Source organism: Prosopis cineraria, unplaced genomic scaffold (genome assembly GCF_029017545.1).
Source record: "Prosopis cineraria cultivar Desert tree isolate PC_DT_omini unplaced genomic scaffold, ASM2901754v1 PC13, whole genome shotgun sequence".
Taxonomy (NCBI): domain Eukaryota; kingdom Viridiplantae; phylum Streptophyta; class Magnoliopsida; order Fabales; family Fabaceae; genus Prosopis; species Prosopis cineraria.
In genome coordinates, this window is record NW_026555344.1 from 13,983,843 (window position 1) to 13,998,647 (window position 14,805).

The 14,805-nt window shown below is 30.4% G+C and overlaps 1 protein-coding gene across 4 annotated transcripts; it reads left to right on the top strand.

The window, feature by feature from the left end:
* The first annotated feature begins 5,008 nt into the window (after positions 1-5,008).
* Positions 5,009-14,274, top strand: LOC129290241 (uncharacterized). 4 transcript variants are annotated; one of them, XM_054926963.1, is made up of 5 exons: positions 5,009-5,386; positions 6,035-6,167; positions 6,610-6,700; positions 13,489-13,554; positions 14,020-14,274. In XM_054926963.1, the coding sequence occupies exons 1-5, from the start codon at positions 5,076-5,078 to the stop codon at positions 14,058-14,060; spliced, it is 642 nt and encodes a 213-aa protein (XP_054782938.1). In that variant the 5' UTR covers positions 5,009-5,075; the 3' UTR covers positions 14,061-14,274. The 4 variants fall into 4 exon arrangements, with proteins under 4 accessions (XP_054782938.1, XP_054782937.1, XP_054782936.1 ...); XM_054926964.1 differs by lacking the exons at positions 13,489-13,554; positions 14,020-14,274 and adding an exon at positions 7,439-8,196 and having other exon boundaries at positions 5,021-5,138; positions 5,219-5,386; XM_054926962.1 differs by lacking the exon at positions 14,020-14,274 and having other exon boundaries at positions 13,489-13,637.
* Positions 14,275-14,805: the final 531 nt, after the last annotated feature.

Consider the following 14,805-nt stretch of genomic DNA (forward strand, 5'->3'; position numbering starts at 1 on the left):
TAGTTATACCAAACTGTACAAATAGAAAGGGGGAATGAAATTAAAAAATCCAAAAGATTAAATTAATTAAACTTAATAAGGACTAAAAAATCTAGAAAACAGAAATAAGGACAAAATATTTTTTAATGAATTGGGCTAAAAGTTAACCATGTTAGTTAGATTTTCTATATAAGTTCTCTTTGATAGAAGGTAATGGCATCACTAGAATCTATATGTTGCATTGAAATATACAAACATGAGCTCTTGATCGTGAGCATAATGATATTATTATACATTCTAGTCAATCGAGAATGATACAAACACATGACATTATGTACTTTGATGGGCTATACTACTAATACTTTTTTTATTCAATGCAATAACATAGAACACTGTTTATGTGGGAATTTCGTGACTGATTTAAGAATGACTACCAATTTGTTGAACTAAACAAAGGATAAGCTCAATGGAGATAATTGGGATATCTTGCATTGCAAGGTCTTGTACATATATTAGAAGAACATGATGTTATTGAACCATTGATGGCTACGATCATGATAGACCTCAAATCTAACATATGGCCGATTTAAAGAAGAACAAAATATCATGTCACCATGCATACTGCTATGGTTACTAATCTAACGTGTGAATATAAGAAATATCCAATAGCTGAATTATCAATTAAGTTCCTAAAATTTCATAATTATACACAACTTGTTCTTATGGTTTGAGGGTAAATAACACTTAGAATTGTGTAGTGGAATCATTCTGTCGGGGCATCACCATCGCCTCTGATCATAGCTAGCTAGTTGCATTTTCGTCATCATGTTCACCTTTTTCCAATAATTAAGTCTTGAATCGTTATGCGTCTTCACATTTATCATTTCTTTGTCTTGGAAGTTGATAAACTTAAAGATAATCAAGATAAATTAAACTTGAGAGACTTAATTGATAAAATTTAAACTTGCAATGTCTTTACATGTTGAGGGTCCAAATTACAACAACAAAAAATGTTTAGGATCCCAAATGATTCAGTCTTGTAATTCAAGGAAAAAATGTCTTGTTATCCTATGTTTTTTACTTGCAATTGTAATCCAATAATTTCTTAGTAGCACCAATTAAAGTAAGTGGTTAAAAATGATATTTTGGTCTCTCAATGAGTAATAAATAACATTAGTATCCTATTGGAATTTATCTATAATTTAAGGGCCTCAATTGCTATTAGCTTTTTTAGGATATTTGTCATTTTCTTAGGCATTTTATGTAATTTTTTGGGTCATTTTCTATAAATTTTCTTAATCAACTAATGGTTAAATTAACAACCATTTAATAAATAGATGAAATTGCTATGTTTTTAAGACGCCAGGAAAAAAGATTTTGGGAAAATGATCACTTTAACACAAAATTTTCGAGTGTTCAAGTGAATCGTAAGAACATTTTCCCTTCAAAGTACACACACATGTAAATTTGAGTTTCCACAAGAATAAAAATATATTATCCACAATGTTTCTTTTCCTTTTTTTTCAAGTAATTAAATATATGTATAAAAGTGTTGTCAATTAGTGGGGTTGGTCACAATATTTTGTCCACCAAAAGAAGGAGATGGATTCATCTGCAGGCCACACACACTAGTAACAAATAAAGCAGATCCATTTATTTAAGGGAGATCGGATATTGCATGAAAATGAATGAACAATTGAATTGGAACTGCTTTAGCATCTAAAAAGAAAGGGATGAAAAAAACAATTATGAGAGATGGCATGACTTGTTAATTAATTACACGCGCATTTCTTTAATTTGACTCTTTATAAAGCTTTTAGACAAATACATACAGTAAGCTCCAAAAGTCTATGGAAATTTGGTCAATCTGCCTGGTTGCAAACACTTGAACTAATAAACTATTAAATCAGCATCTTGATTGGTTTAATAAAATAATTTTTATAATAGATTGATCATGATTTGATTATAATTTTGACTCAATAACCCTTGACTACTTCAATGACTAATCAGGTTTTTAGTATATACTCCCTCTACATTATAGTCCCTCTTATTTCATTTAACATGCAAAAAGCATGTGATGACGTTGGTGGCAACTGATAACAAAATTGATGACTCAATAATAGATTAACGGATACCTTTAGTCACAATTATATTGCAAAATGACCAAATAAACCTATTATAAATAATGTGCATTAAATTGTTAGAGGACAAGATTTAAAGTAGATTATGAATTACAAATATTTATTTTATATTCTAAGAATTCAATTGTTCGCATTATTTCAAAAAATTTTACTTATTCTATTAATAAATTTACAACCTAAAATTTTATCTATGTACTAGAACGTTAAATAAACTACTTTTAGAATGAAAAAATTAATAATTTAAGAAAATTGTTTATAAAAAAATTTCACAAAAAAATTATCTACCATATAAAAGAGTTATATAGATTACATTTAATGAACATGCAAAAAAATTATGATTCTTGTAAATGGAAAATGTTGTTTATATAAAGAGAGTTTTATTATCTTATTATAATTTTATGTTATATACATTTTTTTAGTATTTAAGTCTATTAAATTATACCCTTATTATAATTTAATAGATATTTGAAATTATTTTTAAAAAATATTAATATTTATTTTAAATATAAATTATACCCCATCAGCTAATCAGCTAACTTTTCCAAGTCCCTCCTTTTTGGACCTCAAATAAGAACCCAAGATAGATAAGTAATAAAACTATCACAATCGTCAATCTCATTACTAGTCATTCAAATAGCTTCATCATAACCATGTGAGTGTAGCAGAGTGGCTATCTCACTTTGTCTCTTAAGCATGTGGTGGGGGTTCGATTTCTCACTTATGCGAATGAAGAGCACTCCATGACCAATCGTTTGCCCCTTTGCCAAAAACCCCATAGCGAGGGAAATTAATCATTGCTACCGACAGTGATTACCTTAAGTTTACTCAAAAGAATAGCTTCATCGTTATTCCTTATATACTAATACAATGGTCCTACTAATACTTTATAGTGGTTGCAACTTGTTCCACAGAGACAATCCAGTGATTAGTTCTTTACCAGGAAAAAAACTTTTTATGAGGGGTCAACATAATAAAGTATATGTAATAATTGAAAAAAAAAGTTTAATCTTTATATATCACTACTGACATAATATAAATATTTTAACATGTATATATTCATATTCTATTTTATAAATATATAACAAAAATAAATGTATATCTATATTTTTTAAGTTTTGCTCGTCGATTTTTCAAGGCATAAAAATTATTAATTATCATGTCTATGATAAATTTTTTAACAATTTTCTTATCAATATAAACTATCATTAAATTGGTGAAAATTTCATCTTTTCAATAGATATTGAATGATTTAAATGCATCCATAGAATCCAAAGTTATGTTCAATCTACAAAGCTCTCTCTTATCAGATTACCGAAATTACTATTTAATTCTTTCAATTAATAATCATAAAAAATAAATATATTAACACGGCAATGATACTCAATAGTTACAAAATCTTTATGGTAATGAGATCAAATTATATCAAAGTAACAAGCATTCAAACCATAAATTTCAATAACTTGGTTGTTACAAAAAAAAAATTTCTACAAGAACATCTTAATTACAACCTCTTAACTTTTAAATAAGTGATTTTATAGTGGGTGTCAAGCACATAGCATTCAACATATTAAGATTTTTGTTACAAAGTTTTGTTACTAAAAATTCTTATAATTTCTTTCATTAAATATAAAATGAAAGTAAAATCAAATAACATCAAAGTTTTAAGAGCATGTATAGCATTATCTTATTGAAAATAATTAAGAAATCCTTAAACAACCATATCTTCAAGTTACTAAAATCTTGTACTCGACATGTGTAAATGAATATATATAAAATTAAATTGAGAATTTCATCTAATATCTTAATGTTTTTATAACATACTAACTCGAGAGCCAATAATATATAATTACTATATTATATTAAGAAAAATTAAAAAGTTAGGAGAGTTGTAGCCTCCTGGTCCACACCCCTATCTACACCCCTGTAAATGTGTTTGTATACATATTTGGTATAACTCATATTGTACTCCTGGTCGTCTGCAGAAACATAATTCAAGATATCTACACCCCTGTAAATGTGTTTGTATACATATTTGGTATAACTCATATTGTACTCCTGGTCGTCTGCAGAAACATAATTCAAGATGGAACATGTCCCTGTGAAGAGCATGAGGGGCTGGAATCATCAACCAAGTCATCTCGAACGCATAAAAAAAATTTTAAAAAAAAAATGCAATGTTACCATGGGGACTGTGAATAGTTTAGCTTGGAATTTATATAAGGGGTAATCACATCTAAACGCTTAAAGAAATTCACATCTAAGACACCCAATACATTTTAAATTATTATGCAAGCCCAAAAGCTTTATATACAAACATGTTTTTTTTAAGTGAAAAGACTCATTTGTCCCTTTTCTAAAATGTAAAAGTATTTAAAGTGTATGAATAACAGAATGTCCACATATAACATAGAGTCTTTGTATTAATAATGCAATATCATTTCATTACACATAGGTCATGTATCATGATATTTTTTTCAAACTTAGAGCAAAGGAGTCATTTTATCATAAAAGCATATTTACATATAAGATCTTTGGGCCTGTAAAATCAATTCAAGATGTAAATGCAAATTTGTTTGACGTGGAGGATTAGTATGATTCCCCCATTATATGAACAACAGAAGATTTATGAGGAAGGGAATATTATTTTAATGCCCCAATTATTTGCGATCCTTGGATAGTTCTTGGGACTTCAACGAAATCTCTTCCAGTTCTGAGCGAATTGGCGGCTCAGGAGGTTCGAGTTCTCACTTCAAGTGATTTTGAAAACCAAATTAACCCAATGGGCCTATGTTGTTTTATAAACATGGGCTTATATTTATGTTAAAGAATAGAATGCCCAGCTATAGGCCCATTGTTGAATTACCATATGCATCATGTAGCAATCGGAGATAACGTTGATCTGATAACGCAACACAGTACAATAGTCTCTGATTGCTGAAAATTTTTGAGAACGCAATGGGAGGAGGAACCATCCATGTAGGCTCTTCTGTGCCTCAGCCTAGAAGCTACCCTGTTGTGGTATCACCTTCTCCTCCTCCTCCTCCTCCTTCTTCCAATAGTAAGCTTCCTGTTTCAACTGATAATGGCGTACCCTTTAGCCACGGTGGCTCTGGGTGTTGTTGCTTCTGTCACAGTGAAATTGGCAGAAAACTAGAAGTTGTTCATGTTATGGAAGAAAAAAGATCCCGTGGGTGTCTCCATAATTATGTTTTTGATGCGGTTCCGTCTCAAATGGAAGTTGAAGACGCGCTTATTGCTCTTCAGAGGTGAGGATTTTATTTTGGAGACGTGTGAATTACTTGCTTCTGCTTCCCTTTACCTATTTTACTCATGTGCACCACACTATTTGAAACCCGGAAATTGGACTGGTCACCTGAGGGAAAGTGTTACATTGAATAAAGTCAAGCTTAATAACAAATAAAACCTTGATGTTGAGTTAAGAAATGGTGTCTTTTCGTTGCTTTTGGCTGTTTGTCCTCTCCCCTGTTCCCGGACGGTCACCCTCCATTCCTAACACATGGATTTCTTAAATTAGTTATTATTATTTTTTTCTCTAAATAATTACGTCAATATCAACATAACTATATAAGATATCTTGCACCTAATTTTTGGAGCTGCGAATGTAAACTCATTCCTGAAATGTTTTGCTAGAAGGCTTTATCTTTGTTATACTTTAATACTCAGTAAATCAATCAGTATTTTATTTGGAGCTCAATTTCAGTTTCTTGTTACTATTAACTAGAAGGAATTCTTATCTTCTTTTTTTTATTCAAGATATGATGAAGTCATTAGTGAGGATTTTCTGAGCAATAATTGATCTCTATTTGCAAAAGCTATTTCATAATCATCATCAGATGACATCAGAATTGATGGTTTTCTACTATTCTAGACTCTAATATTCCTTTTTCAATCAGTTTTCTACAAGCAGTAACATCAGGGGCATTGCAACAGAACTCTTGTGCTTATGATTCGAGCATATTGCTTTCTCAGGGATATAACAAACTATATGATGCTTACCTGTTGCTGCAATCAGATCCTTCTATTAAGGTACATATTTAAATTTTGATAGAGAACATTCTTTTTTGTTCTAAAATCAGTTCAGGACAATTCATGACTTTTGGGTGAAAAGTAATTCAAGTTCTGAAATTAATAGTATTCTTACAATGTTTATCATCATCACTGACAAGCGTAGAGGACTCTTCTATGACATATAAAATCCTTACAAATTCTGCAGCATTCTCTAACTGCCCGTCGATGTTCTCCATTTGATGATAACCACTTTACCTCTAGTTTGTTTTCTTTGTCTTGAATGTCATATTGCTTTTACTAGTGATTGTTCTTGTTAGATTTGTTGATCTTGTTCTCAGATTTATTTACCACTTGTAAGTCTAGTTCTCTCCTGTGTCTCTAAAATCCATCTGACTTTTGCTGTGTTTCTTCAACGTCCTCCTTAATTTAAGCATTCTTTAAAACTATGACTTGCATGTAGAGACTAGTGACTTCACTGTCATCAGATAAAACAGTTTGGAATGCTGTCATGAACGTGGTGAATCAAAAGCTCGAAAGCTTACCAAATCCAGGTGTATTTTCTATTTATCCATCCATATATGTATTTTGTAAGATGTAGAAATTTGTAAAATGTGGCATTTACTTGGGCTATATACATTGTTCATGCATTTCTTCAACCCATAGCAGCAAAACGACAAATCTTATCTCACTAGATAGGATTAGTTACAGGGATTTTGTCCTTGAAGTTTAATTTGATACCAATCAAGTCCCTAAAATTCCATCACATGTGTTTTGGATTGTCTGCTTTAAGCCTAAACGTTAAAGAATTGGTTACCTTGGTCACAAGCATCTTGCATTTACACCCATTCTTGTAACCCCCACTACATCCATTTCAAACCATGAAGGGACTTGATTGATAAAAAGTATATTTCAAGGGGCCAAATTGATAATTGAAACAAACTTGAGGAATCGAAAGTTTCATTATCCCTATAAAATATAAAATCTATAACGAACCATATCATTCATAAACCATGAATAGTGCTGCTTATCCATCAAAGTCTTGCCAATGCTAAGATCCTTCATCTGGTTGTGAATAAAAGTATTAGCATCTTACTAACAGTTTTCAGTGAAACCTGCATCTAACATGCTTGTGTATCTCATCTTGATTTGTTTCATCTATGGGCTTTATTCTTGTGATGCCACCATCTTTTAATGACTCCATAATGCTCTTTCTTATTTGACATCCTTGCTAGTATTATACTTTCACTAACTTGACTTATTTTTCACATTGCATTATTTACTTCATTTAGCTGAATGTAGAAAGCCCCAGATTTCTGACAAACCAGAAGTCAGCATTGCCATGTTAAGTTGGATATTGGAGATCATAAAGGGAAAAATTATGGAACTGATAGAAAATTTTCAGTCACTTGTGAATCTTTTATTTCAATCTCATAAGATAGAAAAAGCTGCATTGAAAGACCAAGAGCTGGAGAGAAAAGTTAGGTCATCTATGCTTCTCTGTGTAGTAATCCTTTTGATAGTAATTTTGGCCAGATTCCAAAAGTTGTAATGTCTGAATAGTTTTAAAAACCCATTTGGTTGTTGTAAAGGAATGGAGTAGAATGAATTAAAGAAATAAAAAAAATAGAATGATCAAGATGTAAGTGGGAGATAAGTCAACCGTGTTCATGAAGCTTGTAAAGACTGGTGATTCAAACATTTGTATTGTGTAGTATTGGATTTTATCATGTTTACTATGAGGGATAGGGTAATTTAGTTATTTTTATTCTTGTTTATTTGATCCATTTCATTCCTTCTCTTTCATGTAACCATACAGAAAGCATGTAAACATCACGTTTTAGGATGTCAAAACATGTTTTAGCAACAGCAACATTCTTTCCCAATGTGGTTACAAATATGTTGTGAGTGATTATTGTTGTAGAAAAAGTAATGTTGATTGGTGTGTACTATTGTGCAACAATGTCTTGATTGCACATTTCTTGTACAAATAAGGTTTTGTAATAACGGCATTACCATATTCATGGCCAATGTATTATATAATTTTATTTTGATAGTTTCAGTTTCTCTTCTGCTTTCTTTTGATACAAGCACACGTATTGGGTAGAAAAGTAGAATTTTGTTGTATATGAAATGCATTGTACATTTTTTAAAATCATAAAATCTGAAATTTTTTTTTTTTGAAAAATCATAAAATACGATGGAATATGTTGTACATATTCTGGAGCACAGAGAGAACGCAAAGGATAAAATTGCAAAAATCACATCCAGCCTGGTCATTCTTATATATATATATATATATAATATAATAGATATTTTTTAAGCAATCAAATGTTAAATTTGCAGGGTTTTGTTGCAATTAAGCTATTAACCATCAAATTATAATTTAGGGCCTATTCCGTCAAGATTAAAAAATAAGTGATACTTAGATAATTTAAATATTTTATGAAAAGAAGTTTTTAGAGATTTTATAAAAAATGAAAATATTATTTTACATTTAGTTACAATAACAAAATACTATTGTTTAATTATGTTAAGATTTTATGATATTTTCATATATCTTTATTTATAAAAAAATATTCCTTATTTAGTTATTTTAAAATTTTATATATTTTCGTGTATTTTTACATTTTTGTTATATATTTTTTATTTACTGCACTAGATTATCTTCAAAAGTTGTTTAAAGTAGTTTTTAAAATAATAAAAAAATTACTTTTCTTTTAAATTCTAATTATTTTTAAGTTTAAAAAAATCATCAATTTTTTTAAATATGTCGCACGAACAGATCAAATTTAATTGTAACAGTTAAGGGTGTTCATGGAACACGATTAAATCTATGTCCCATGTCCTATCTTGACAAATTATTACGATTGAATTTTGTCCCATATCCTACTCCATACCAAAAGTTATCCTATCTAAAAAGTTGTCCCATCTCATTAGGCATTGGAATGTGATCGAGATGTCTTGATAAAGTGATAATGTGAAAAAGAGATCTAGATAATAATATTTATTAAAATATCAAATTACATAATTTGCTAAGCTTAAAACTAAAACAACAGGAGCACATAAATCACAATGAATTAAGGTTAATTATCGAGTTACATCAATCACAAATACAAATTTATAACTTAAAGTCAAGTATATATAAAATATAACACATTATGACAGTAATTATAAGTGACCTCCAAACTACATGAGTAATAGTAACAAACAAATTAAGTATAACATCAAGTCATTATTCTTTGTTAGTTGAGATATTTAAAGTTATTGACTTTTTCAAAAATAAAGTAAGAAATACTATATATAAAGAAAAATTATTGAATAAATATAAGAATAAATTATACTAATAATATAATTAATATATTGTAAAAAAATTAAGATTTTACCTTGTACTATAGGCTTTGTATTATTAAAACTATCACTATCAAAAACTTTTAGTATTGAATAAGGATTGCAAATATTAAAATTATAATTAATATAAAAATAAATTATATGAATATAATTAGTGCTTATTTTAAAAGAAAATACTAAGAGAGGGAGAGGGAGAGGGAGAGGGAGAGGGGATATGGGATGGGATGGGAGATGTGTCGAGGGCAATGCCATGTCCCATGCCATCTTGAGCCTCTTTGTCCCATCTTACTTTTTTTGAGGTTGGGAAAGACCTATCCTTATATGATCAAGATAAAACTGGATCGGTTGAGACAAATATAAGGTTGACCGCTCCTAATAACAATCCCATATCATGATTATTAGAGTTGTCAATGGGATAGGCCCTTGAAGGGCTAGGGCCTAAACGAACCAACCCTATTAAGCTCGATTTTACTTTAAGGTACCATTTTAGTTGGCCCAACCTTAGCCCTCAGGGCCGCAGGCTTTTTTTTTTTTCAATTTTTCAATTTCTTATTGCAATTATAGTCACTTATCAATGAAAGAAAACAGGGAGCACAAGATGAGCAATAGACAAGAGACAATGAGTGACAGATCAAGCGAGACTGCGAGTCTGCTATGAATTAGGGATGGAGCAAATGACTCGAGCTTTGAGCAGGGATGAGGGACAGATCGTAGAGGAAAGGAGGGTTGCCGCTGTGGGCTATGGCTAAAGCTAGTTGCTAGACGAAGCGAGATGTAAAGGAAGGAAAGGATGATTCACGGAGCAAGGTTGCAGTCGCATTATCACAACCACTTGCAATTCAGAGACTCACAGCCTCACAAGGTTGACGTCCTGTGTGAAATGATCGTGAATGAGAGCTCTAAGAAGGATTAAGGGAGGCAAGCTAGGGTTTTCACTTTTTTACTTCTTTTTTATATATTAATTTTTTTAAAAAAAGTAAGAAGGCTTAAAAGGGCCTTAAAAGGGCTATCCTTTTAAATAAGGGTGTTCATGGGACGGGACAGGATCGGGACACCTCCGTCCTGTGTCCTGTCCTGAAAAAAAGATTGAAATTGAATGTTGGTCCCGTGTCCCGTCCCGTCCCGAAAGTCGTCCCGTCCCGTTAAGAGTCGGGACGGGACCAGGACAAGATCGAGACGTCCCGCCGTCCCGATAAATGAAATAATATCAAAAAAAGATCTGAATAATAACGTTCATTAAAATTTTAAATCATATAATTTATTAAGTTTAAAATTAAAACAACACAAGCACATAAATAACAATAATTTAAAATCAATTATTGAATTATATTAATCATAACTACATATTATAATAACAAATACAAGTGATCTTTATGTTATAAGATTAGCAACAACAGGTAAGTCAAACACAACATCAAATCATTGTTCTTCTACTTTAGTGAAGATGTACTAAGCTAATTACTCTTCTAAAAATAAGCAAGAAATATGTTATAAATAAAAGTTATTAAATAGATAGATATAAGAATAAATTATATTAATATATTATAAAGAAAGATATCGTCATGTTTACTCCATGCCATTAAAATTATCAATATAAAAAAACTTTAGTTTTAAATAAGAATTGTAAGTATTAAAATTATAATTGATATAATTAATATAAGTATAAATTATATTAATATAATTAATATATTTAAAATAAAAAATAATATATATAAATATTCGGAACGGGACAGGACGTCTCAATGGTAATCCCGTGTCCTGTCCCGTCCCGAACCCCTTTCCTATCCCGTCCCGTAAAGTCTCATCCCGATTATTTTTGGGTCGGACAAGACCCGTTTCATATGATCGGGATGATATCGGGCCAATCGGGACGGGTCCAGACTGAACACTCCTACTTTTAAACCCAATTTATCATTTTATATCCTAAATAAGCAACCTAGCCCTAGACTTTTTTGGGCTTATTAAAAGGCTAGGCCGACGAGCTCGACCATAATTGACAGCTCTAATGATCATTGATAATTTATAAATTTGTTATGGGATTATTACTTATATAATATCATTGGATCCTTAATTGGGAAAAAAATATTTTTGAAAAAATAATTTTAAATATTAATTTATATATATAATTGTAGCATATTTGGATCCCCTCAATTAGGGGATATTAACTATTAGATTGTGATCTAATTGTATTGAGGTAAATGCCTTCATTAACAAATATGAATGCCATTTAAAGGGAAAGGATAACCTTTTAAATGACACTCAAATTTCTCAAGAGATTAGCCTTATCGCATTCAAACGTGGGGATATTTCAAGAACCAAAAAAGAAATGTGTATACTATAACATCACAGTCTTTTTAGTTAGAAATTAATTGAGAAAATAAGAGTATTTAAGTATTTAATTGAGTTAGAAAACTTAATTAAGGACATATGTGTATTAAGGATTTAATTTAGATTTTTTTGTGAATTTAAGGTATTAATTGATAAATCATGCATGAATGAGGTTTATTGAAGTTAATTAATTGTTTAAGCACTTAATTGTGATTAATTGGGCCTAGGATCTTGTATGAGGGCTATTTAGAGTCTGACTTAGGTTTTAGGCTGGATCTAGGTTCAAAATATTGGGTTTAAGTGAGAATCATATAATTGTACTGTTAGCCCTGAAAAAAGAGGTGTTTGTCACATTTTGTCATGGTGAATGACCAAGAATCAGATGTAAAAGTTTGTTCCTAAAACAAACACAGGAGAGAAGGTTTTTGGAGAGTTCTGAGCAATTTTCTTTGACTCTGCTAGGTTTTGAATTTTCCATAACTAGGGTGTGGATTCTAACTCATAATTACTCAAGGCAACACTTTTAATCCATCTAGTACCCTCTAATCTCCTCGTTAAGCAAGTTTAAGTGGTGATTAAGGTTAGGGTTTGAGTCTGAAGCAACTCAAGTCACGGGGTTCAAATTTTATGGGTTGTTTGAAGTTAAATAGGTGTAATTAAATTGTTTTGATGATGTTTATTATAATGGAGTGTTTGAATCCAAAACCCTAAATTTGTAGGAGAATGACTAATGATGATTAGAGTGATTAAATGCTAAATTTATGTTTCAGATGTGTAATGAGGATGAGAATGACTAAGTTTGATGATTAAAGTCTATGGGAATGTATTAGGATTATAAGATTAATTAGCCTAACTCTAGGATGAGGGTGTTATTAGTGCTTAATTATATTTAGCATTTTATAATATATAGATTATGGTATTAAAGTTGTTAGGGGTGGTAAACTGTGTTTTGGGGAAGTTGTTTGCTAAGGCATCAAGGAAACCTCTACTTTTATGTTGTAATGTATGCTGTGTGTTTGGTTGTGTGTAATTTGTTGGAAATAATTGTTGTTTGGAAAGTGCGTTTTGGAAAAATGTGTAATTATTGTTTGGGTAAAATATATTACTAGTGGGATTAAAAACTGTATATGATTGTGCTCGGCATCTAAATATAATTATGATGAAAGTATGTCTAATTATTAGCAATTGCACTTGTTTGGAAATTATATATGCATGATGCGCACAAGTTTTGTTAGAAGGGTGGTTAATATTGAGATTTAAACTAATGCCGCATGGTACACCCTCATTTGGATGTAATGATTGGCAAGTAGTTTAGGCTAACTTATCTTGGCCAAGTAGTAAAGCATTGAGTATGGACATCGATACATGGAGTAAGGAGGATATAATTTGTAATTATGCATCATTTGTTTGGTTTACTTGCATCTAAATTGTTTGAAAACATGTTTTGTATACCCACTTAACAATTGCATGATTAGTTGCATAACATACATCACAACATATTAGTATTGGTTATTGAAATTTTTGTATCTCATTCCTCATGGTTAATATTTTTATAGGACCAAGTCCTACTAGAAAAGAACATGAGGTGTAGTTGTGGTGTATGTGACACCACTTTGTTTTGTTAGGTCTCATTTATTGTCAATGTATATTCATGCTAATGTAGGAGCATATTTTATAAGATGGAGCATTTGTGACTATTTTGGATTCAAATTGCAAATGACAGCCATGGGTAAGTTTTTGACACTCATGGTCTTGTTTGGATGTTATCTAAGTATTTGGAGCATGTTTGGGAGATAATATTGATTATGGCAAATGTATGTTAAGTTTCTCATTATATTTGTGCTAAGTGGCTATAATCCGACTAATAAATTTGTGTATATGATAAATATGATATTTCATAGTTATTTTATGCATACGTGATATGGTCAAGTGGTTAATACATGGGCTTTGGCTTTGGTTGTGGTTTTGGTAAGTGAATGTTTGGGAAAAGTGTGTTTTTGACCCTTGATGGATTTTTTGGGATAAAATTCTCATATAGAAATATTTTTATATTAAACCAAAGTCATTAACTAGATTCTGTGATAAACTTTGTATGAATACTCGAATCACTTAATTTGAAGATGTATAGTGAAAGTTGTGCATTTTTAAAGTTTGTTGTTATTATTATTCATTCTATCAAATTCATTGACAAAAGGTATCTGCCACAACGCATACACATTCAACTGCAATGCATGACCCAATGTTGGCCACAACAAACAATGTATTGATCACAGCTTGCGTCTCTCATGTATCACCGCTGCTCACAACACATCAATTGCGATGGATGACTTAACTTTTTCATAAATGTCCATTTATTGTGTTTCAGTTTTCAAAAAGTCCCTTGAACGTTTTTACCCTTTGTAAACTTAAATTAGATAATTTAGTTACTATACTTCAAACTTATTTGAAATTTTATGTCATTATTTTGGATTTGGAAACTATATTATCTATGAGATCCAAATTGGTACGCTATTTTGTTTTAGTAAATTTTTGTTACCATGCTAAGCTTTATTTATTTGAACTCTTCTACTATAATAAATTCCTTTGCTCCCATGGTATTCGTTATGAAAAATGCATTTAACATCTAAAAAAAATTCCTTTCTGCTATGATAATGTTTTATTAAACTTGTTTGACTCTAAATTTTTATGATAAACTCTTTTCAACCATGATAATACTTTAAAATAATAATTCTTTATCTTTCTACCATGTTAAAATATCACGACAGGATTTTCAAAAAGTGCATTTAATTTTTTTCTCCCATAAGAGATACTATTATGTCACAATGAGTGTTTCAAAAATTGAGCTAATCATCTTATTAGATTAAATAAAACGGTTTAACATTAAATTGTCACATACACCATTAAAAAAAATAAATATAAAATTTTCCCTTTATCACATTTAAAGGGCCGTTTGTTTAAACCTTTTTCATAAAAAAAATCA